The sequence below is a fragment of the Lepisosteus platostomus genome, chromosome 1 (assembly GCF_059453375.1).
Source record: "Lepisosteus platostomus isolate fLepPlt1 chromosome 1, fLepPlt1.hap1, whole genome shotgun sequence".
Lineage (NCBI taxonomy): Eukaryota > Metazoa > Chordata > Actinopteri > Semionotiformes > Lepisosteidae > Lepisosteus > Lepisosteus platostomus.
Genome location: NC_142611.1, coordinates 72,970,537 through 72,992,509, shown reverse-complemented (window position 1 = coordinate 72,992,509; position 21,973 = coordinate 72,970,537). Strand labels below are relative to the sequence as shown.

Genomic DNA, 21,973 nt, shown 5'->3' with positions numbered 1-21,973 from the left:
ACCCAAATCAAATGAGAATAAAGCAAAGAACAAAACAGAAAGGTAAAGCAAAACAATTTAATTCTCCTTCCGACACATTATCAAAAACACTATAAAACTGTCAGCACTGGTACAGTCAAAATAAACACTTGGTGCTTCTTTCAGAGAAGAAAATTTCCAACTTAAATGACTTGTCAGAAACTGATTAAGAATTAAAAGCCCAGGTTTAGATACAAATTTGTTGTTCTTTTCTACACAAGAAAAATATTGATTAGGTTAAATTTATTTGTATAGCTTGTTCTTCTTTGCTATTATTATCTCAATGAATAAGGCCTTCTGACAGCCGTTCTGACCTCATACTGACGTGTTTCTTAAGATCAAACAGGTCTCCAGGGAATGTAAAGGAAATGTGATCTACAGAAGGCACTGTTTATGTCATTTAACTATTACAGATAATGGGAGTTTTAGTGCTCATTAGATTAAGAAAAAATTGGCACTATACCTACTGGGGTCACTTTATAAAAAGATCAATAAAGTCTTTAACAGCACTTTCAGGAGGGTTCACTGAAGTAATGACGTTTGACAGTTTGATGTTCATTACAGATTTTGCTCTTCTCCTGACAGGTCACACACCCTCACAACCAAAATCCTTGACATACTATCAAGCACCTGAGATGTGATACTTTTTGTAAGGCTTGTTTGTTACATAAAATTCACTTTCATTATTTTTCTGCTATACAGAATCGACAAATATGGGCTGCCACTGCAAAAGGGGAGGAAGACGAATGTAGGCAGATGTCTCCAGGCCTCCCAGACTCAAACCAGTAATCTTGACAGACCAAAGACAACGCAGCCCCGTTCAGGGCTCAATACCGATAGAGGAGAGGTCCACTCCTCACCACGACCTGCTGGAGGAGGAGAGAGCCCTGCCTAACGAACAGACCCTCCCCTCAGCTTGGGGAATCCATGATGCCTGGAACATACTGCAGAGCTCCACTTGTACTCAAGTGAGTGTTTTTACTGGCACGGCCACTCAGGAACCCTCTATTCCTGTGATTCTCAACAGAAACGGCCAAGCATTTCAAAAACTTTGAAAACACATTCCTCTGATGTTTCACCACGGTTTGGTTTTTGTACAACTCCAATGTGCTGGGCCTCTGGAGAATTGTATGTGCACATTATGACAAATATTTTTAAAATCTTGCATTTTTAAAAGTCTCTTCTTAATAGTGGAGACATACAAATGTTCAACAGATTAAATTCAACATTTCAGATTAATTATTGACTGAATATAGAATGTGAATTGTATTTAGGAAATATAATTATTAACAGGAGCCTATTATTTATGTAAGATCTTCTTAGCCCATTAAAACTGTGGTCTCTTTTTTATTAAAGGTTTTTCAGTAAACAAATTAGAAGGATATTAAAATATCTTTTGAGTGAACTTATATTTAAAGCAGTCTCACTTTATGGAAAATCACATAAATGGTAATTAGTTCTTGCAAAAACTATAACACTGATGTAGGCTTATACATTGTTTAATATTTCAATGCAGTGAAACTGGAAAGGATGGTTTGTAACCATCTGAGTCCCAGGTAATAGTCACTGGGCTCTCAGGCCAGTCACCTCAACTGCCCTGCTCTGTCCCAAGTTAGATCATGAAAGTATTTATCAGTCATGAGTGTATCTGTATTATGACCACCACACAAGACACTGCCAGCTGCAATGAGGGTTAATGCTTCTCAATCCATTACTGAGATCATTGCCTAAGGCATCACTGAGCTGATGTACAGGACTAAATATCAGTTTCTGGTTCAGAGTCAGAGTAAATACAGAGAATTGGGTTTACTGGGACGCCTTTGTAGTGAGTGGTCAAAGACACTGAAAACAATCTCAGCATCACTTGTGTCTGGTCTAGCGATCTCAGCAAAAGTCTCAAGTGTCAGCAGGTAGAGATCCCTCTTGGAGTAACTATGTATTAAGCTTAAGCAAAAGCTATTAGCAGTACAACATAATATGTGGCGATCCAAATAGCACTATGGAGTGTCACCCATCCATATTCTACAGTGCTCCACACAGTGACAGTATGAACTGAAGTTCGCTACTAAATTGAACAAGCTCACAGGCAATTTATTAAATACACATTTCTACATGGCAACAAAAGTTTCACCTGATAGACATGTCCTCGTTGATGTAATAAATGTCCCTGAACATGACCTTTCCAGACAGCACAGAGAAGGAAAAGGAGCCTGTTGAAGTGATATGTTGAAAATGTTAAAAACAAGGAAAATACGTTTTCAAAGTTTTGTAGTACTGTGCATACAAATGTATTTGACACTATTTTAATAAATATTTACATAGATCGGTTCCATGCATACAGAAATATTGCAGTACACTGAGATCGAAATAGTATAAAATATTTCTATTAATGATTATCTCAAGACTCAGTCTATCATTACACTTTTAAGCTATGTCATTCTTAATAATGCATGAGAAACAGCCTGTGTGCACACCAGATATCTTCCTCAGGGTATTCACTTACCAATGTGAATGTAGCCATTTTTATACAGCCTATTAATAATCAAGGTTAGGATCAGTCCGATGTTCCTCGAGTTGTAATAGGTTAAGTAAATAATCCATCCGCAGGACAGAATAGTAGCTGAAAGAAAGGAAACAATTTTAGAAGAATGAAAAGGTATTTCCAAAGTTTTTAAACGCATGTGCAACCCACTAAAGACTTTGGCAATAACCGTAAAATACAATCTTTTGGAAAAACAACATGTTATTTAGCTCGGGGTGAAAACTTGAAAGTAGTTTTAATTCTGAAAGTAGTTCAACCTATAAATAAACAGGGAAATGACAGCATGACAGAAATATTGGTAGGTTATAGAATGCATTTATTCTATGGCTACTAATGAAAACTAATCTTTTAACAGAAGTGCTTTTGAAATTATACAATCTGGCATTCGCTGCAATAAAACTATTAAGGAGAAGACTTTAATTTAAAAACCAAGCTTTCCTTCCGTGATGCTGTGTTCCTCTACATCTTTAAAAGCACTATTCAATGAGATCAGCACCATTAACAAAACCTCTTAAGGCAGTGAATGTTCCGTTTAGATATCTTTCATTATATCAAATGCATCTTTTGAAATATTATTTCAAATAAATATATATGCATATATTAGAAAAGGGCAAATATTATATTTGATATAAATACCATATTGCTTCCATGCTTTCTAAGAAAGAAAGTAAAGACACCAAGAGGGCAATGAATGCCTTAACCCAGAGGGTGTTTTCCTAACATATTAAATCTAATATTTATACCAAGCTGTTTCACTGAGGTATTACCAATATGCCTTCTGCAGGCTCCCTGCAGCTATTTACCAAGGTTTCAAAGCAATACGTTTTAAAGAGTGGATGTGCTGAAGAGTGATGGCTAATTCTAAAGAAAGCTCGCCCCTGGCTTGCTCTGGATGACCAGATGTTCTACAGAGTTATGCTTTTATTGCTCCCAATCTCCCAGTGTTATAAAACGCTGATCAAATGATGCCTAGAGCTAAAAACATACACCCCCTTCCCCTGCCTAATAAACCACCTTGATAAATGTGAAGGAGAGCTCATGGCTGGTAAAACAGAAGACAGCACTTGAGTAGTACAGAACGTGTTTAGTAATTGCTTATCAAAAACTCAATTCTATTAGGCACAGTTCAAATGAATGTCACTACACCTAAATGGCTAGATATTGACAAACATTTTCTTGTAAAAAGCAGAAGCAGCAAAAGCATGTATTGCAACAACCCCCTCGTCTGTTGCGTGAAGCATGGCCCTGCATTGCTCACTACTAGTGCTGTTGGGCCACTCTTCCCTCACTGGAACATAAATGAATTTCCCCAAGAATCCTGCGCTTCCTCATTGAAGCAGAGCTGTTAGAAAACTGTAGGGATGACAAGGCCCGGAAATGATTTGACCTTTGCAACAACTTCATTTGTTGGACTAGATGCAGTGCGCAACCGTGACTGCTCACACCTGTGCCAGCCCCACCCACTTCTGTAAAGTCAGGATTTCTGTTAAGATCAGAAATCTCGGTCATCATCATGTTTCCTCTCATCTATGATATAGGCCTGCTGTGACTACATCTAAAATTGCCAAACTAGAAGAGGAAAGGAAAAGGGTTGATTTATAGTTTAAGTTAATTGCATTTATTGCATTACTTAATTGCACATAATGACAAAGGACATACTGTACGTACCGACAAGCAGCCACACAAAATTGGAATCGTGCCTTTCAAGGTAATTCTCCAATTGTTTATAGCTGGGAAAAGTGCTGCCATTGTCTTTCTGATCCATGGCTACCAGGCAGTATCACGAACTCCAGCACTGTCAAAGAAAACAGCAAAAGCACATTAATGACATCAAAGAGGAGAACCAACGTCATTACGTCACGCACTGCTACATTAAGTGCGAGATGGTGAAAAACAAAGATGCAAAATTAAAATCCTCTCCGGTTTCACTGAAACTGGCCTATGAACCTTTGCCCAGCCAGTAATTGGAGTTTACAGCTCCAAGTGAAGAACACCAGATCTATCCCACAAAGTGGAAAAATGATTGCACTTATTCTGATAATTTGGTTTGGTAAAAATCCCTCCATACTCCTGCTGTCTACCCATTTTCAAAAATGCAGCAAATGTTTAAAAAAGTAAATCAGGACTCGGGTGATAACGGCACTTAAGCTTCTATTGTACATACTGTAGCATTTACCACTTGTCATGGTCTGTAGTATGTCTGACAAACGGAAGGGAAAGCAGCATTTACAGCATACTGTACAATCTCTCTCGTCCCTTGAGATGCAGGACTAATGTTTGACATTTATGTTAATTTCGATTGAAGCACACAGCTTAACTAAACTGGAAAAGAAAAGAAAAAGGGTGAATCATTAGGTTTAAAACCCCACTGAAAACAACTTTCAAGTCAAGTAATAAAATTCCCACATGCTCATACTTCAGAATTTCCCCAGAGTTTAGATGCACTCCGATTAGACTTTCGGATACTTTTGTCAACACCCAATACTGAGGCTAAACAGAAAACAATAAAAATCACAAATGCCAATACAGTATAGCTCAATACACATACCAGTCAACAGAAGGCAAAACGAAAATCCTTCTTGACAAACGTGAAATGCTGCCAAATCATTTTTGAGGGTTTATCTATCTAGTGATATCTGTACTATATAATATACTGCAACTATTCGAGAAATACATTTAAAGAACAGGCCAATAAGAGTGCACACACACTTGAAATTCATTTTGACACATTTATTCTAACAAAAGAACCCTAATGAGAAAAAAAAACTTAACATACAGAACACAAAAATGTGGTATTAATACTTAGTACAATCTTCCCTTTATGTTAGCAAAATAATTATGGTAACAATGTCTAATGATTGTCAAGTAACAGTGCCAGAAGAGTAACCACAGGTTAACCAGTAGAGTGGTGCTCAATCTCTATCCTAGAGGCAGCCATGCTGCCTTTTAATTCTTAGCAGAGCTGTTACAAAACTTTTTTTTAAACAATTAAAAAGCCTCAGTTTAACTGAATGTGTAAGCAAAGCATCCTTCATTTACCTAAAAATATTCAAAACATTTAATTAAGCAACATTAAAAAACATTGATTGATTTGGGAGAAATACAAAAAAAAATGCCTTGGGGTTTACAAGTATAGGGACTTCAACCCCAACAATTATGGGTTTTTTAAAATCTTTTCAAATCTAATTAAAACATCTGTATCCTAACAAGCAGAAGGCTAACACAATAAAAACGACTCATCCAAAAAGCCAAAAGTACAGAATTAACAGCTCTAGCTGTAAACTCCATCCCCTATGTCCTTCAATTAAACTTTGATACGAGTTACAGTACATGTTGTAGGAGGGGGATGAATTGCTGAAGTGTGCTCACACTGCCTTCTAATATAAAAAAAAAGTAATGGGTCCCACAGTTTCCCAAAAACTTCCTGTCTAAGAGACAAAGAAAATCTCACCCAACATCTGCTGAACTCTTCATCCTGCACGTCGTACCACTGATCCTGGACACACTACCAAGAGACACACTACAGGAACAGCAAGAAGTGTCCATTCTCATCCTACCATTTATACAGACAATTTTATCATTCTTTATAAAGCATGTTTATACCCCATGGAGGTGGTGGCTGAGAGGAGAATGCTGACCAAGCTCACAGCCATCATGAACAACACCTCTCATCCGCTTCATGGGACTGTTACTGGGCAGCGGAGCACATTTAGCAATAGACTGCTCCAGCTATGGTGTTCAAGGGAACGTTTCCGCAGGTCTTTCCTCCAGGCGGCTGTCAGGGTGTATATCGCTGCCCTAGGCTAGGACTGTTAGCCCTTCATTTTCTCGTCTATGGACAGCATGTTTACTCCATTGTACTTTTTGGACAATCAGTCTGTATAAACCTATGCACATATATTATTGTTTTTACAGTGACTATGATCAGCACATTTTGCACACACCTATGTATTTATTTATTTGTATTTATCTTGTTTGTCTTTTGTTTTATAACTATTCTGATGTCTGTTTTGCTTGTCTTGGGCTGGACTGCTGTAACACATCAATTTCCCTACGGGATTAATAAAGTATTATCTATCTATCTATGTTTAGAGACTTTTGAATACTAACACAGCAGATCACGATACTGAATTCATGGTTCTTTTCTGTATTTGCCTATCTAGTGGTAGATAGATAGACAAATGGTATTAGCTAGAATACTGATGACTACATTTACTAAAACTTCCAATTAAAATCATTTTATTTCCATGTAAATGCTATATGAAGTACAGAATGAATGTAATGGCTACTCTGCCACTTTACCCACTGTGTCATGGTCAATGCTGCACCTACACCTGGACTCATCAGGAGTTAGCAGTAACTTCTGCATGCACAAACACCATAGTTAACTTAATAAATGTACGTCAATTAAGCTCGGGCCTCACAGGTTTGAAACGCAATTTCGCACTGACAAATCCCGGCTTATCAGAACCGAAACCCTTGTTTTAAAGTAGAGTACATGTGCTCCTCAGTAAGCTGATACATTGCAAGGTACCACACACACCTATTCAACTGCTCGGGGCTCCACAATGACATTAAATTAATTTTTTACATCTTCATGAAATATGCAAACATTGCCATTCCACAACTACTACGGTGCTTACATTTGGTCTTAAAGAAAATCATACCAAAAGACAAATTGTTTTGGTAAGCAAGACAATCGTCATTTAATGGACACAGAGTACAGTATTTACACAAACCCAGGTGCACACTAATAACATATTGTACACTGCTTACAACTTTAAAGGCAGCCGTATCTCCACGACACAAATATTGCTGCTGAAAATGCACATTGATCAATCAACTAAAGACAGCCTCTGATTTTTAAAAAATGTCATCTCTCACAAGAACATTGCTCTTTTGCAGCTGAGACAGTATGCCTGCAGATTATTTCCTGTATACTGTACCTTTCCTATCATAGCTTCCCTGGATGTCACCAAAACAGTAACCAAATTCCTCACCTGTCCTGTCCTCGATTTTGATTCTGATTTTTTTTTTGCATTTCTGTGTGTGTACCGATTACAAAACTGATGTAAAAATATTACATTCCAGCTTCACATGAATAAATATATTGAGACATCGCCTTGTCTGCTACCAGAACATGATTTTTTCCTACTCTAGTACAACTTTCCTCTTTGACAAGAGTCGATGCGAACTCTGAACTGTGCTGTACAGCGAGCTGTTGTCTCATTCACTATTTATACTCTAGGATTGGCACTGCAGAGCTCTTATGTGTCCTTCTATGGTGCTTCCCAGCTCATTTTCAGTCTCTCTCTGTGCTGGAAAAGGACGTGTTCTGGCACATCAAGGGTTAACTCCCTGACTCAGATGGTGAGCATTTCCCCTCTGCAATGCTGCTCCAGCCTGCTCATCTGTACTGACAAGTCCCTCCTCACCTGGAGCTCCAGGGCAGACAGACGTCAAAATCCATAAGTGTGTTGAAATACCTCTAAGAAGTTATAAAAAGGAAATACCAAGTTCCCTCAGGGGTAAAAATAATCTAATTCTTTACAGGTATTTTTTTCCATCCCCCCGTTTGCAAAAAAAAGTTTGAATCAGACAAATATTTCCTTCTTTACAGATCACAAAACCGTGCACTTCTTTGAGCAAAGTGGATGTTACAGTTTATAAACACACCCTGTATGCTCTCTATAACAAAAATTGAGAAAAACCTCAGTTTTACTCTAGAATACATGCATCACCAGATACTAGAATGGCGAATATAAAATATCTTCTTCATGCTGCCAGTTCAAAGTTGCACTGGACTATCTGCATGACGCATCATTTTCTATAATCTGATGTTACAAGAACATTGTACTATAGCAATTGTTATACAAATACACAGTATTAATAACGGATATTAAAACCTACATTTGGAATCAAAATTGGAGGTCACGAATTCCCTTTTTAGAATCACAGTACAATAACACTCTACAAGATACCCAAGGTACAGAACTGGGTGATTTTAAACTGAAAATGAGTATTGAAAACTAAAGGAACGAGGGCACACAACAAACTTCAAGTGATTGGATATGCCAAAGTTAGACACCTTTAGTCCAGTGAAGTGAATATAAGGTCAAAACTAAGGACAGATTAAGTATGATAAAAGAGAATGTAAACAGCCAGCCGGAACTGTAAATGTTACCATCTGAACACTGCCTGTTGCAGGGAAGCTTTAGGGTGAAGGATTTCATGGAAACACTCTTACACAAGCGAACAATTACAAAGCCACTTCCACCACTAAGTATTGACTCATACTTATCCGATCAACATACAGTTTGGGATTTTTCTCCTGCAGTTTTTGCCGACATCTAACTCCTTTCCCCCCCTAAAATGGGGGGCTTGAGCATTCAAGTAGCGATACAAAATATGAACTTTTGTAATATTTCACTTTAAAAAAAAAAGGGGACATCCACACAAGTGAGTGAACGTTGGCGCAAGGCTCCGTCAGGCTAGATCTTCAGAAAACAACTTGCACCTTTTGCTTTATTATTTTAGGTTACAGAAGGAGAACAGGCTGTTTATAGCAATCGCTTTAACTTTACTAATTGCATGGCTTTAAAGGCTTACTAACTGCACTCTTTTACAACACAGAGCAGAAATGTCGGCGTCATATTACAATGTCAGACTGCAACATCCTGCGAAGGTTCAGATGCAATGTGACAATAAGAGTGTTAAAAACAGCATTACTCCTCGGAATTACTACCATTTTCTATGATTTTACTACCATTACTGAAATGCTGTCTATTACTGAGTAATATTAGCTCACTTGCTATTGTTGAGATAAAAGTAAGACGGCAGGGCCTTGAGGGGCTCCACCAGCAAAGGTGCTTGCTTGAGTACAGCCCAGGTATCACGGGTTCGAGCCCGGGTCACGTCACCAGCCCACTGTGACTCACCCAGCTGAAGCGCACAGCTTGCCGAAGGCCGCCAAGGTCTGTGGGGGAAGTCAGACTGGACCCCCACAGCCTCCCGCACGCCAGCGGGCTCACTGTGCTGCTGGCAGGGGGTGCGTCTCTCCTCTTCTCTGCTCTACACGTCCAGTATGGGGCTACGTGTCCCATAATGTCTTTGAAGAGGAAAGGCAGGCTCGCACGTAGACGGGCCCTGCCTACACTTTCTCATTCTCTCCAGTGTGCCGTTTTTTTAATGAGGAGTTCTTCATGTTTCATTTCTTCCTGTACCCACAATGACTGTACTCCTACACCACTACATACACAACAACTGAATATAAGCTGAAATTGTACTTAAAACTGTACTAGTTATTAATTGCTGTATTACTTTTGCACTGTTTTTGTCCTATTTGTATACTTTTCTTTGTGTATTTGGACAGTTTTTGACAATTTTGCACTGCCACCATACTGTGGTTTACACTATTATTGTATTTCTGTCTATTGTCTTTTCTGCTGTTCTATTTATATTCTGCACCTGAGAGACTAATGAGAAACACTTTTCACTATACTATGCACCAGTGTAAGTATAATGACAAATAAAGTTAAATTGAATTGAATGTTTGTATGGCACTTAGTATTTTATTTGTTTTTTGTAATAACCACGCATTATGAAACATCTTTCTGTGGTCCAATACTTTGGCAAATATTTATCATTTGATGGTTATAGCAGAAACTTCAATATAGCCTCAGAATATCTAAATAAAATTATTAGAAATATATGATAGTGAAATTGGGACTCTCGATGACAGTAAAACATCCTGCTGTTATCAGAGAGTTTTTTTAATCCTGGCCACTCAGATGTTATATGCTCTGTTTTCTGGATACACCGGAACAGCAGAAGACCAAAATTACTGTGACGAATGTTCATCAAGGTCACACTTCAAAGGGACAAACTCAAGTTCTTCTTAGCCGATTAAAAAATTGTATATTCACATATTTAATATTTGTATTTTATTGTAACGTAACTGGACATTTTAGGCCTAGCTCCATGTTGAAAGTCATGACCGATAGAGGCTTGGGGGCTGCATGTCTGACTAAGCGGGACACTCAACGCTCCTTTCCCTCATCAAAGGAGAGGACGGTAGGTTGGCTAATGAGCTGCATGGATAACTGGTTCCAAGCAAGGAAGTTCTGTGCCAAAAAATGGCAGACCTCAGAGCTCAGCTAAATCCAGAAAAAAGTGCAGGTATCTGTTCAAGTCAGGTCATTTTGAGAAATGTCAGATATTTAGATCAATAATGTAATCACCATCTCGTTAGTCTGAAAAACAGCTGCAAATCAATATAATTTGTATTATTACAGACTGCAATAAACCGGGTGATTCTCTTAACTCTTTCAGATTGTGTCGATTCAGAGGTCGAATCCAGCTGATATCCACCTCCTCCGGGGGTCAAAGGAGATGATGTCTCTTATCAGTGGACTGTTCTAAAGTCCAGGATCTGCCAGCAAATGGGAGTGAGCAGCTTTCCTGGCCTGAGTTACTTAAAGTGCACAGGGATCAGTGCTTCTCCTTTCTTAACCCGATGGTTCTCATCCTGCATCTGCTCATCTCCACAGCTCAGTGTGAGCAAGGCTATATAATGAAGTCAAAAGAGATTGGTTACCGAGTTGGATGAGAAGCTCTCAGAGTTGTTCATGTTTAACTTCTACCAACGAAGATACAGTCCAGGCCTACTATAGCATCACTGCCTCGCAGCACTGGGGCCCTGGGTTCAAATCCAAACCTGGGCTACCATCTGGGATGAGTCTCCCCATCTCCATGGTTGTTATGGATTCCTCCCACAGTCCAAAAACATACTGGCAGGTTAATTGGCTTTTGGGAAAATTGGCCCTGGTTTGGTGCGTGGATACTTGTGTCTATGTCTGCCCTGGGATGGACCCTGCTTCCCAGCAACCCCAGACTGGAAGAAGAGGTCAAAAAATGGATGGATGGAGTCAGAATACTGATGCAGTTTTGACTTTTTGGGGGGGTTTCATAACTGAATACGTCAAACACAAGAGACAAGACAAGCATGCACCCTCAGTGAAAAACGGCTTAGCTCAACCTAGATCCAAGTGGCTCCATCAACCATCAAGTCAAAATGGTTATTCACCTAAAAAAAAATATTTAAACCCTGAATTTTGTGATTGCCTCCTCTTTAAACAGGCACAGACTCAGTTACCATACACACTAGTGTTGCCTGGTTTTTGTTCTAAGCCAAGTAATCCTCGTTCTACTCCGCACCTCACAATCTTCGCTCCTCTAATTCTGGTCTCCTGTCTGTCCCCCCAAGCCCGTCTACACTCTGTGGGTGACGGGGCTTCTCCTACTGTGCCCTAGAGCTCTGGAGCTCTGTCCCTACAGATATCAGAGAGACACCTTCACTGAGCGCTTTCAAATCTAGACTTAAAACCTTCTTTTTTAGAAGGGCTTTTATTTAACTGGGTCTTTGCCTCTTGGCTTTACTACTGTATTCCATACCCTCTTCTGCTATCTCCTCTCAGGGACTTTTTCTGTCGTTGTTCTGTAACGCGCTTTGAGAAGACACTTTTAAAGGTGTTACATAAAAATTAAGTTTATTACTAATATTTAGTATAATCAATTATCCAAAGTATCTTCTTGTATATCACACAGGCTCTGTATATTTATTAACAGAATTTCTAGCTGACTACTCAAAGCATTCACTTTATTATCCAGTTACCGATAAAACACCTTAGAGCCTGACTTGAAGTGTTATAATTATGAGGTTAAACAATTAGACCAACTGTGTAAGTGAGAGCTTGGGTGGGAAAAAAAACAGAAGACACTGAGCCCTTGAAGAAAGAAAGCTTTAAAAGCTGTCTTAGCAGAGCCATTATTGTGTTATTAGTGTAACAGTCATTTTATTTGAACAACCTCCAGCCAGACCAAATTGTCTCGAGACAATGGCATTTTTTCCCATCAAAAACATTAAATGTGCAAGCTATTGAAAGATTTTTGGATGCAATCGGGTTATCTGAGCAGATGTACTGTAGAAGGCACACTTTTTATCACGGTGGAAAATGACTGGCAACACACCCTTAAAGAACTCAACGGTGATCTGCTTTCAAAGACTGAAATTGTTTTGTTTTACATCATTTGAATACCAAAGCTACACAAACTACATTCCTTACAAGCAGTAAGCACTTTTCTTTTGACTAAGCTTCTTTATTGTGAAACAGCTTTAAGCAGGATTACTGAAACGAGCAAAATAACATGGAAATGCTTACAAACATCATATTGTAAAATTGCAAGCATAAGATGATACGAAGATCTTATCTCTGATCTGCTCCTATAGACAGGCCTGAAGATTTTTATCAAAATTTTCTATGTTCAGTTTCTAACTGCTACTCTAAAGATACAGGGTCTCTCTGAAATTCAGTACTTTAACCATTTGATACTTTCACACTCAACATGACATTCGTTAGCTACTTATTTTTAACAGAGGACCATTCTAAAGTGCCATTGCACAATAATTATCCTTGATAAATGTTGTGCGTATTCCTTTGCTGCCATTTCCTTTTACAAACGTGTTGGTCACTTTTCACACAGCCTTTAAAGATTGGTTATTTTCCAACCTAGGCTCATGTGCTGCTGTGAACTACAAACCAGAACGGCCACATTGATGGCAGAGCTGATTAACACGATCACTGTGGGTATGTACAACACAACTCGCTTGGTGCTTCCCCAAGAGCACACCTTTGTGTATTCCTGGAAGATTTTGTTTTTTTGTCTCAGACTACCTCTTAATAAAGCCACTGAAGGCGCCATAAAATCTCAGATGTTTCCGGATGCTTTATAGAAGGATAGAGGCATTTATTCTTTTTTACGATCAAGTTATTTGCTGAAAAAGAAATTGAAAACAGACTCACTAGGGACTACACAGCAGAAAATCATACACAGAGTTCATTAATTAAACAAATCTCAAATGACTGTGAACTATTAAGTCACTGAAACGGTACAGCAGAGACCAGATCATGAATGCACAAGTCCGCACCATTCAGTCTGACAACTGGCCGCTCGTGATTAAGTAGTCCCCAAAACACAACTGGCCAGCAATGTAATATGCCCACCACGGACCAAACCCAGAGCAAAAAGAAATTTCTTTCTAGCTGCTCAACTCACCATTGATGTTTTTCATTGCATTGCATTAAAACCATTCAGTGAATGAGCATTACGAAGATATAAAGGGGGACTGGGTCTCAAGCCACACTCTAATAAATGAAGCTTTTAGAACCAGGGCTTGAGCAGAATGGTGCTCAGTGGAATGGTGCTGGGGGAGGATCGATGTAATTGATGTAATTATCAGTCCTGTTGGGAGCCTGAAGTCCAGTGGACAGGTCCTTACATGCATATGCATCTTTATAGGTGGGATTCTACCAGGAGACTTTTTTTTTTTTAAGGAGAACATCTATCCATTTTCTAAATGCTTCTTCCAATTCGGAGTCACGGTAGAGCTGGAGCCTATACCAACAAACAACAGGCGCAAGGCAGGACACACCCTGGACAGGATAACAGCCCGTCACAGGGCACACATATACCCCAGGGCCAATTTTCCCAGAAGCCAATTAACCTCCCAGCCTGTGTTTGGACTGTGGGAGGAAACACATGGAGGAAACCCACGCAAACCCAGGGAGACCATGCAAACTCCATGCAGATAGCAACCCAGGCCCAGAACTGAACCCAGGTCCCCAGCACTGTGAGGCATCAACGCTTACCACTGCACCACTATGACACCCTCAAGGGAAAAAATGGCCTTCCATTTCTTGTAACATGGGGTGTGCATTTATGCCCCCTTAATGTGAGTCCAAGGAATATGGAAGGATATAAATTAGCCCTTCTTCACCACTGTGTGAATGGCATACTGATACAAAAGAACGGCCATTTTTATTGTTTAAAATTATATTAAAAATGACTATCATCACCAAAGCATTTGAGGTTCTCACATCATGCTGTTCCACAGAAATATTCAAAAATAAGCCCCCCAAAATAAGAAATAAATTTACTTCAAGAAACCCAACAAGCCACATGGGTTGAAGGGTCTGGAACTCACCCAGGACAAGATACAACAGAAAGAAATGGATCGTGTTGATTGACATAATAAATTAATCCTGACTTTACCACAGTAGCATATGCACTGTGAAAGCACTTCAAACTACTTCACCTATATACAGGTTACAACAAGGAGAAATCTGTGAAAACAGGCTGACCACCTTCGTATTATTAGATTGCCATTAAAAGCTCTGTCTCACACACCATATACTGCTATTTTACATTACACACTGTAACTCTCATTACAGTACCTGTAGAATTACCTCCAGTAAATTAATCATAATAGTCCAAAATATCAGGTCTAGATTATGTAAATAAAATGGAACCCATGTTAACTTAAGATCCCTGGTCTTAACCAAAAACTGCAATTTCTTTTGGATATGAAATGTCCTTGAACTCTGTAAATGTGCTCTCATGTGTCTGGACTGGAAACAATGAAGTGCGATCTTCATTTGAATAGCTTACCAAACCCAACTGACACTTGAGAGATTTAAACAAAAGTCCTGCAGTTGCAGGAAGAGTACCTGGATGAAAGTGTGCTTGGTTTGCTGATAGTTTCATACATAGAATGCTTGTCAAAGTATATTTGAGATACCAACAAAGAAAAACATCTCAAATAAAAAAAATATTTTGTAGCACACAAGGTATTTTGCAATAATGTGTAAACTATTAAAACCACAATTTGTGACTTTCTAAAGTTCAGACATAAATAGATGTGGGTTATAAAATGAGATAAATGTCCTGTGTTTAGAATTATCTGGCACTTTGATTAAGGAAGTTAAAACGCTAACTCAAGTCCTTTACACAGTTACTTAAGTTACATGTTCTTATATTGACAGGAATTTGTCAGGACTGAAATAACACCCCGTCACAGAGGATACCCTCCAAAGGATAGCAACCTGTGGATCATTTTATATTATTTAGTTGTTGTTTTTTTGACACTGCACAGTTTTACAGTGTCCCTGATCAAGAAAGAATATGTCACTAAAAAGATCCGATACAGATGCAGGAAGCCTCTACTATACGTACTGAAACTACATCACTTACAGATTGCTCGTGTAGTCAATGTGTGCAGGGAAACGTTTTCACTTATTTCATGATCACTAATTCCACGTTAAAAACATAGAAATGTAGCAGATCTATAACATCCATAATAAAAAAACAGGCTAAAAACCTTGTTATCTATAACTGCAACCTGTGCGGTGCGTGTCTATTGAGTCAGCCCAAAGACAAAAAAAATGAATACACGTATAAATCAGAGATTACTTACGGTAATAAACAGCTCATTTTGCTTAATTATTGCACTTTCATTTTAGCAGCTGTGGTTAGTTGGCTGGCACAGCCACCATAACATTGCTGGATATCAAGTGCAGGCCGCACCCCAATCTCTGCTTTTTTTAACGCGGCTCTGAGCTGATCCTTAACGAGCCGAAATTACACAACACACACACGAGACCCACCTCGTACACCGCAATATCCTGCATCTCATCTTCCCCAATAACTCTCCAAAGGGGCGTCCAACGTCTTCGCCGTTAAGAAACATCTACATCCCCCACAAAAAAACAAGCAACTCTTCCGAGCCACTATTTACATCCTTGTCTTCCAGTGACCTGCCGTAGGCACCAGACCTGGAACACCCCAGCCAATCGGAAGGCGAGGCTTAGACAAATGACCAATAGAGAATGAGACAGTTTCCCAAAAATGGAGCGACACAGATTCTATCCAATCACAAAAGAGGATTGGGGCTACAACAGCCAATAAAAAAATGCTGTAGAAAGTTCATTGTATTGAAAATACCTTTTTGACGCGAATGAACCAGTCAATGGGTATCATGTTTGTACCTTTTAAGATGTGATTAGCTTTTTTCTGGAAATTCAAGGGGTCTTTTGTTATTTATCCACTCTGTCATTTTATTTTTGATACCTCGACTAAGTAGTTCTGCATTAAATGCTCAACGATTTGGTATTTCTGACTGATGGCGTTAAGTTACTGATGTGAAATGTTTGTGGGTGCATGAAATTTAAAAAATGTAAACAATACTAAATGAATGCCGGTATATAAATCTGCGCAAAGTGTGTAATAGCTAGCTGCCTAAACAGATGGTGACCGCTTCAGAGTGCAATAATAATCTATCCGGTAGCAGAAGAGTTGCTCTCTCGCCTATTGCACTGCAAAGCTATAATGTTTTGTAGGAGGTATGTACTTTCTAGCTACGCAGTCTGTTTTGCATTCGTCCATAAATCGGAGTCAAACCCAGTTAATTTTCTGTCTTTGTCTTTGTGATATTTTTTCATGTGCTGCCTTAAAGGGAGAAAACGGTTGTATGGCACATTATGTATTCATGAAATTAAGAGTTAAGAACTGTGTGTCACACACTTCAAAGAGTAATTAGGGTAACCCACAAGGCAGTTCAAAACCTCCAGATCTTGCTCCAGCCTCTGAAGTAAATATTGAATTAAGTAATCAGTATTACTTAAGTATTAGTAATCAGGTGGGTGCTGCACATTGGTGGTGGTGGAGGGGAGTCCCCATTACCTGTAAAGCGCTTTGAGTGAAGTTTCCAAAAAAGCGCTTTATAAGTGTAAGCAATAATAATAATAAACTATAATTACTAATAGGAACAAGTAATATGTTTATTTCAGCATGGAATAAATCTATTACTTGTTTCTTTGCAGCCTACGCATGCTGACACAGCTACCCACCTGAACTGTAATTACTAATAGTAAAGGACAATCACCGCCATTTAGTCAGCGGCTACATCACCCTCCAACTCACAGCTGACAACCCATCAAAGGTAAGCAGGTGTGAGCCTGGTCAGTACCTGGATGGAGACCTCATGGGAAAACTGAGGTTGTTGCTGGAAGATGTATTACTGGGACCAGTAGGGTGGGGGGTCACCCTGCAGTCTGTGTGGGTCCAAATGACCCAGTATAGTGACAGGGACACTATACTGTAGAAAAAGGTGCCATCCTTTGGATAAGATGTAAAACCAAGGGTGTTTCTTAAAAGCGAAACACTGGTGACCTGGTCAAATGTCCTCCTTGGCCTCTACCCCATTATGGCCTCCTAATAATTTCCATCTATGAATCGGCTTCATTTCTTTTCTTCTCTTCCCCACTGATAGCTGATGTGTGGTGAACGTACTGGAGCACTATGGCCGCCGTCGCATCATCCAGTTGAGTGCGGCACATCAGTTGTGGTGAAGGGGAGTCCCCATTACCCGTAAAGTCATTAGACTGGAGTTTGCAGAATAGTGCTATGTGAGTATAAGGAACTTATTCTTATTTGCCAATCCTTCACTTTGAAGAACATGAAAAGTTTAGAAGAGCTGCTCTGCCTAATTGCAACACCATGTTGTTGTTTTCTGTTTTGTTCATTATGATAAACTAAAAATGCAACCCTGTAACAATACCATAACTAGTGTTTACAAAATTCACAACAGAAATTTAGAGTGTATTGAAAATAAATAATAATCACAAGTTCTTTAACTTTATGCTGTGGTGATGGTGTCTCTTCAATACCTAAACCTAAGGATGCACAAGACATTGACTTGCCTTAGTGTTCCATCCCCCCAAAACCCCTTCCCTCATCTTCATTTCTCCTTCACTGATTTTTGCTAGACTTCCAGTCACAGGAGTTAACGGTCTCAGAAAGTGGACAGTCAATCAGAGGCTTCCAGTTAGGCAGCAAATTTAACTTTCCAGTCTGCAGTGAGTATTGTGTTTTAATTTGAAAGAATAGGACCTACTTTCGTTCGGTCTCACTGGCTGATCGCTGTTCCATCCAGCGGTCGGGCAAAGACTCTTGCCTTCACTCCCAGGTGTCAAAAGCAGGTCTGTTATCTTGTGAGCGTGTGTTTTTTTTTTTGAGGGGGGACATGAGATGAATAAGCACATGTCCTACAGTGGTGACAGCAAGGCATACATACTATATACGATATGATGCTGCATCTGCAAAATAAAAAGTTGTGCTCATGCAGTATTATAAGTCATGCTCAGGACTCAGGACATGTTAATATGATTATATTGTGGAGTCCTCTACTGTATTTGTTATAAAAGGTCTCTACAGCACATATTGACAAAGACTGAAATCTAGTATGCCTTAGGCTAATGGAGACTGCTCTATGGCTTTCTATTCACTGCCTGATTTTATGCAGCTACAGAAAATGATGAAACACATAGGACAAATTACTTTCTATTCTTAACAAGAAAACAGCTTTTTTTTCTCAACAGATGCCCTCTCAAAATACCCTGAAAATTGTATATGCTTGTCTTTATAAAGATTGCCAGAGTAATTTCTGCTGTGTATTTCACCAAAATGTATCAATTTTGCACCCTTTATTATATTCATTTTGTTGGTTATAAAGGTTCTCGTTGTTTTTACTATGTCACACTTTGCTATTCGCTGTTTTCTTTGAATTTTACTGTTCTTTAATATATTGTATAGTGATATAGAAAATAGAAGGGGCATAGAAATATAAATTCAGACAATTGTTTGTTTAGAAATCTAAATGCACCTGTTAATTAAGCATTTATTATATTCAATAATGAATAGAGCACTAATCAGAGCTATTCACTGGGTATGGTCAACAAATTCTTCCTGTTTTTTTTAGAACAAAACATCAGACATGGATTTTCCAGGTAAGATTTGTTTTGTACTATTTTATAGTCAATTATGCACATCTTAACTTCATTATAATTTCCTAGATTAATGTGATTCTTCACCTGTACTCAGTCCCTATATTTCATATACTGTATTAAATACTATACAAAGGAACAGTAAGAAACACAAAAGGAAAAATCCTACTATTGCCATTCCTTTACTTTAATTCCAAAAACATTAACATTGTACAATGCATTTTCCGTATAGAGAGATAAACATATATACTCACCATTCATCCAATTTAATAACCACTTTATCCATTCCAACATGGCAGTGAGCTGGATTCTAGCCTGGACAATGGGATCAAGGCAGGATACTCCAGGGGTACTCTGACGTACACAGTGAACACCTCTGAAATGCCAATTTACAAAAACAAGTGTGAGAAGGAACCAGAGCACCTGGAGAAAACATAAAAAGACCAAGCTGGAATCCAACCCATGACCTAAGAATTGTAAGACAGCAGTGCTAACTGCCACACCACTATGCACAATTGTTTTATATATACTGTATGTCCACCCTTTTTGGAATTGCCAATTGTTATAATAATTTAACCTTCTGGTTACATTTCTTGATCAACACCTGGACAGGGAAAATGAGGGTCTGATGCACTGCTTCTATACAGTATGTGCTATTCAACTTTGAACAAGGTACAAGCTCTTCATGAGAGAGTTAGCACCAACCGAAGGAGCAGTGCATTTCTCACCGATGTCACTGGAAGGCTGCAATTGTACCACAAAACAAGATAGTGCTGTTATACCAAGATTACCCTTGCTTATCCATGCCCAGCCTACACAAGCAATATTCCGCCAGTATGCTGTTGCTTGGGAATCACAGTCAGCTAAAAATGTGTGGTTTAGAGACATAATGCAGACAAATACATGCTATCTCTGTTGTAATGAAAAATTGAATACAGTTATTATCATAAACAACAAATATGTTGTGTGAAAGTAAACTAAATCTGAAATGCACCGATAATTATAATAATGAAAGGAGACAAAGCCTAAAATATCCCTTAAGTGAAATTACTGCACTTTTTTGGTCCTAGTTTTGTAAGATTAGAAAATGTTAAAGGTTGGTAAAAGTTGGCGAGAGACAAAGACCAAAGAAATCAGGAACTTAAAGGGTCTGAAACTGTTTCTATTCTGACACTGTGCAACATATTAATAAATATAATATCCTCTACTCACTTCCAAGAATCTGTCTTTAAATTGCAACTGTAATCTTTGAATTTTTTTTTTCTTATTTTGTTTAGTAAATTGACATAAATCTGGAAAAAAATGCCAAAGACAAAAGCATAGAAAGTGGAAAGTGTTACTCTGTTTATCTCTCTGCTTAAGATGTTCCAGTATGTACAGCTTCCCATCAGGAAAGCAGGGGCTGGAGTTAAATCTATCAACCCTGCCTGTTACAGCTTATAAACCTAGGACTTGATGTTAGTGGTAGTGACAAGTTTCTGGCCAAAAATAATAATATTCTTTTGTTAAATGTTTATGATTACCAGTGGATGTCATCTGGACCTAGCAATTTTGATGTCATCTGGACCTTTGTCTATATTAACAATAAAAAATCGAGTTTAATAGAATTTATCCTCACTGTCAGTTCTTAATATACCATTATTTTGGGGGCAGTTTTACATTTGTAGCAAAAGACACCGACACATTGTACTTGCAAAACATTAAAACTTTATTAAATTAATTTTCACTATTACTTTAAAAATACATTTTGGTCTGTTTATGTGAAACAGCTGAATTAATTTTTAATTGTTTGTGTTCAGCAAGCTGGGGCCTTACATTATCCAGTCCAGGTAGCTAACCAGATCACTACTATTTTAATTGTAGTCAAGGTAAGGTATGCTTGAAATAAACTGGTTTTTACCATTATATTAAAGAATTAACTTTCAGTGCGTGATCATTTAAAATATCTCTTAACCCAGCCAGCTGGACGCTACAACTTGCAGAAAAGAAGATAGCCAGTTGTGTGATTTGGATAGACTTTGTCTGATTTGGATCAATTTTACACTGTATTCTGGGGTCAGCAAGGTTTAAATGCAGTAGGCAGTTGGCAATCAGGGAAAAGAAATGAGCAGTATTCGGAAGGCATATCCATCTCCCAAAGAGACCTTTATCATGTTGTTTTTCAACAATTGAAACAGTTACTTCAAACTTTCAGGACTACTTCAATACAAATGATCGTTTTCTCCTTAGTTGAGAGAGCAGCACCGAAGCAGAAAATTACACTTATGAGTTATGAGGTGTTTGGATTATGTACTATGAACCTTACTGTATGTGAGAGAAATGTGAACACAAGGTAAAGCCTCCCATGCTACATTATTGATTTACTGATTTATTAATTAATTAGTCTAACACTTTTAAGATGTGTTAGACTTTGTATGGAGGCCTCCATTAGTAAAATACTGTGAATTAAATAAGGAATATAAATGGACTACAGTGCAATCAAATATACTGTGTCCATAAAGGGCATTAATTTCCAGAAAAAGAGAGTGAATAGTGTAGAAGCCAATGGAGAAATACAGTAAAGGGAACATAAGAGAATGCTCAGAATTTATATTTTTTTAAAAATACAGAAAAATGTTAGAATTCCCTCTATATTTTGAACATCTGAGCTGTGAGGAGGAAAGGATGGGCAGTGGTTATGGGTAGCTGGTCCTCTGCAGGGGAGCAGAGGAGGAGCAGGAGTGAGCTCAGCAGA

The 21,973-nt window shown here is 38.5% G+C and overlaps 2 protein-coding genes across 13 annotated transcripts in view; one reads left to right on the top strand and one right to left on the bottom strand.

Moving 5' to 3' along the window:
• bltp1 (bridge-like lipid transfer protein family member 1) overlaps positions 1-16,222 on the bottom strand; it is a 117,500-nt gene extending 101,278 nt beyond the window's left edge. For all 11 annotated transcript variants that reach the window (XM_088637201.1, XM_088637223.1, XM_088637233.1 and 8 more), the window contains exons 1-4: positions 16,063-16,222; positions 4,229-4,355; positions 2,522-2,638; positions 2,150-2,228 (exon numbers count right to left, since the gene is read on the bottom strand). In XM_088637201.1, the coding sequence (XP_088493327.1) occupies positions 2,150-2,228; positions 2,522-2,638; positions 4,229-4,325 (293 nt within the window). In that variant the 5' untranslated portion in view covers positions 4,326-4,355; positions 16,063-16,222. The remainder of the gene's footprint in view (positions 1-2,149; positions 2,229-2,521; positions 2,639-4,228; positions 4,356-16,062) is intronic.
• A 191-nt stretch (positions 16,223-16,413) lies between these two features.
• Positions 16,414-21,973, top strand: part of trpc3 (transient receptor potential cation channel, subfamily C, member 3) — a 41,881-nt gene continuing 36,321 nt past the window's right edge. The window contains exons 1-4 of one of the 2 annotated variants that reach the window (XM_088637168.1): positions 16,414-16,797; positions 17,727-17,862; positions 18,223-18,312; positions 19,215-19,242. The gene's annotated coding sequence lies outside the window, so the exon portion shown is untranslated. The remainder of the gene's footprint in view (positions 16,798-17,726; positions 17,863-18,222; positions 18,313-19,214; positions 19,243-21,973) is intronic. The other variant, XM_088637178.1, reaches the window with a different exon arrangement.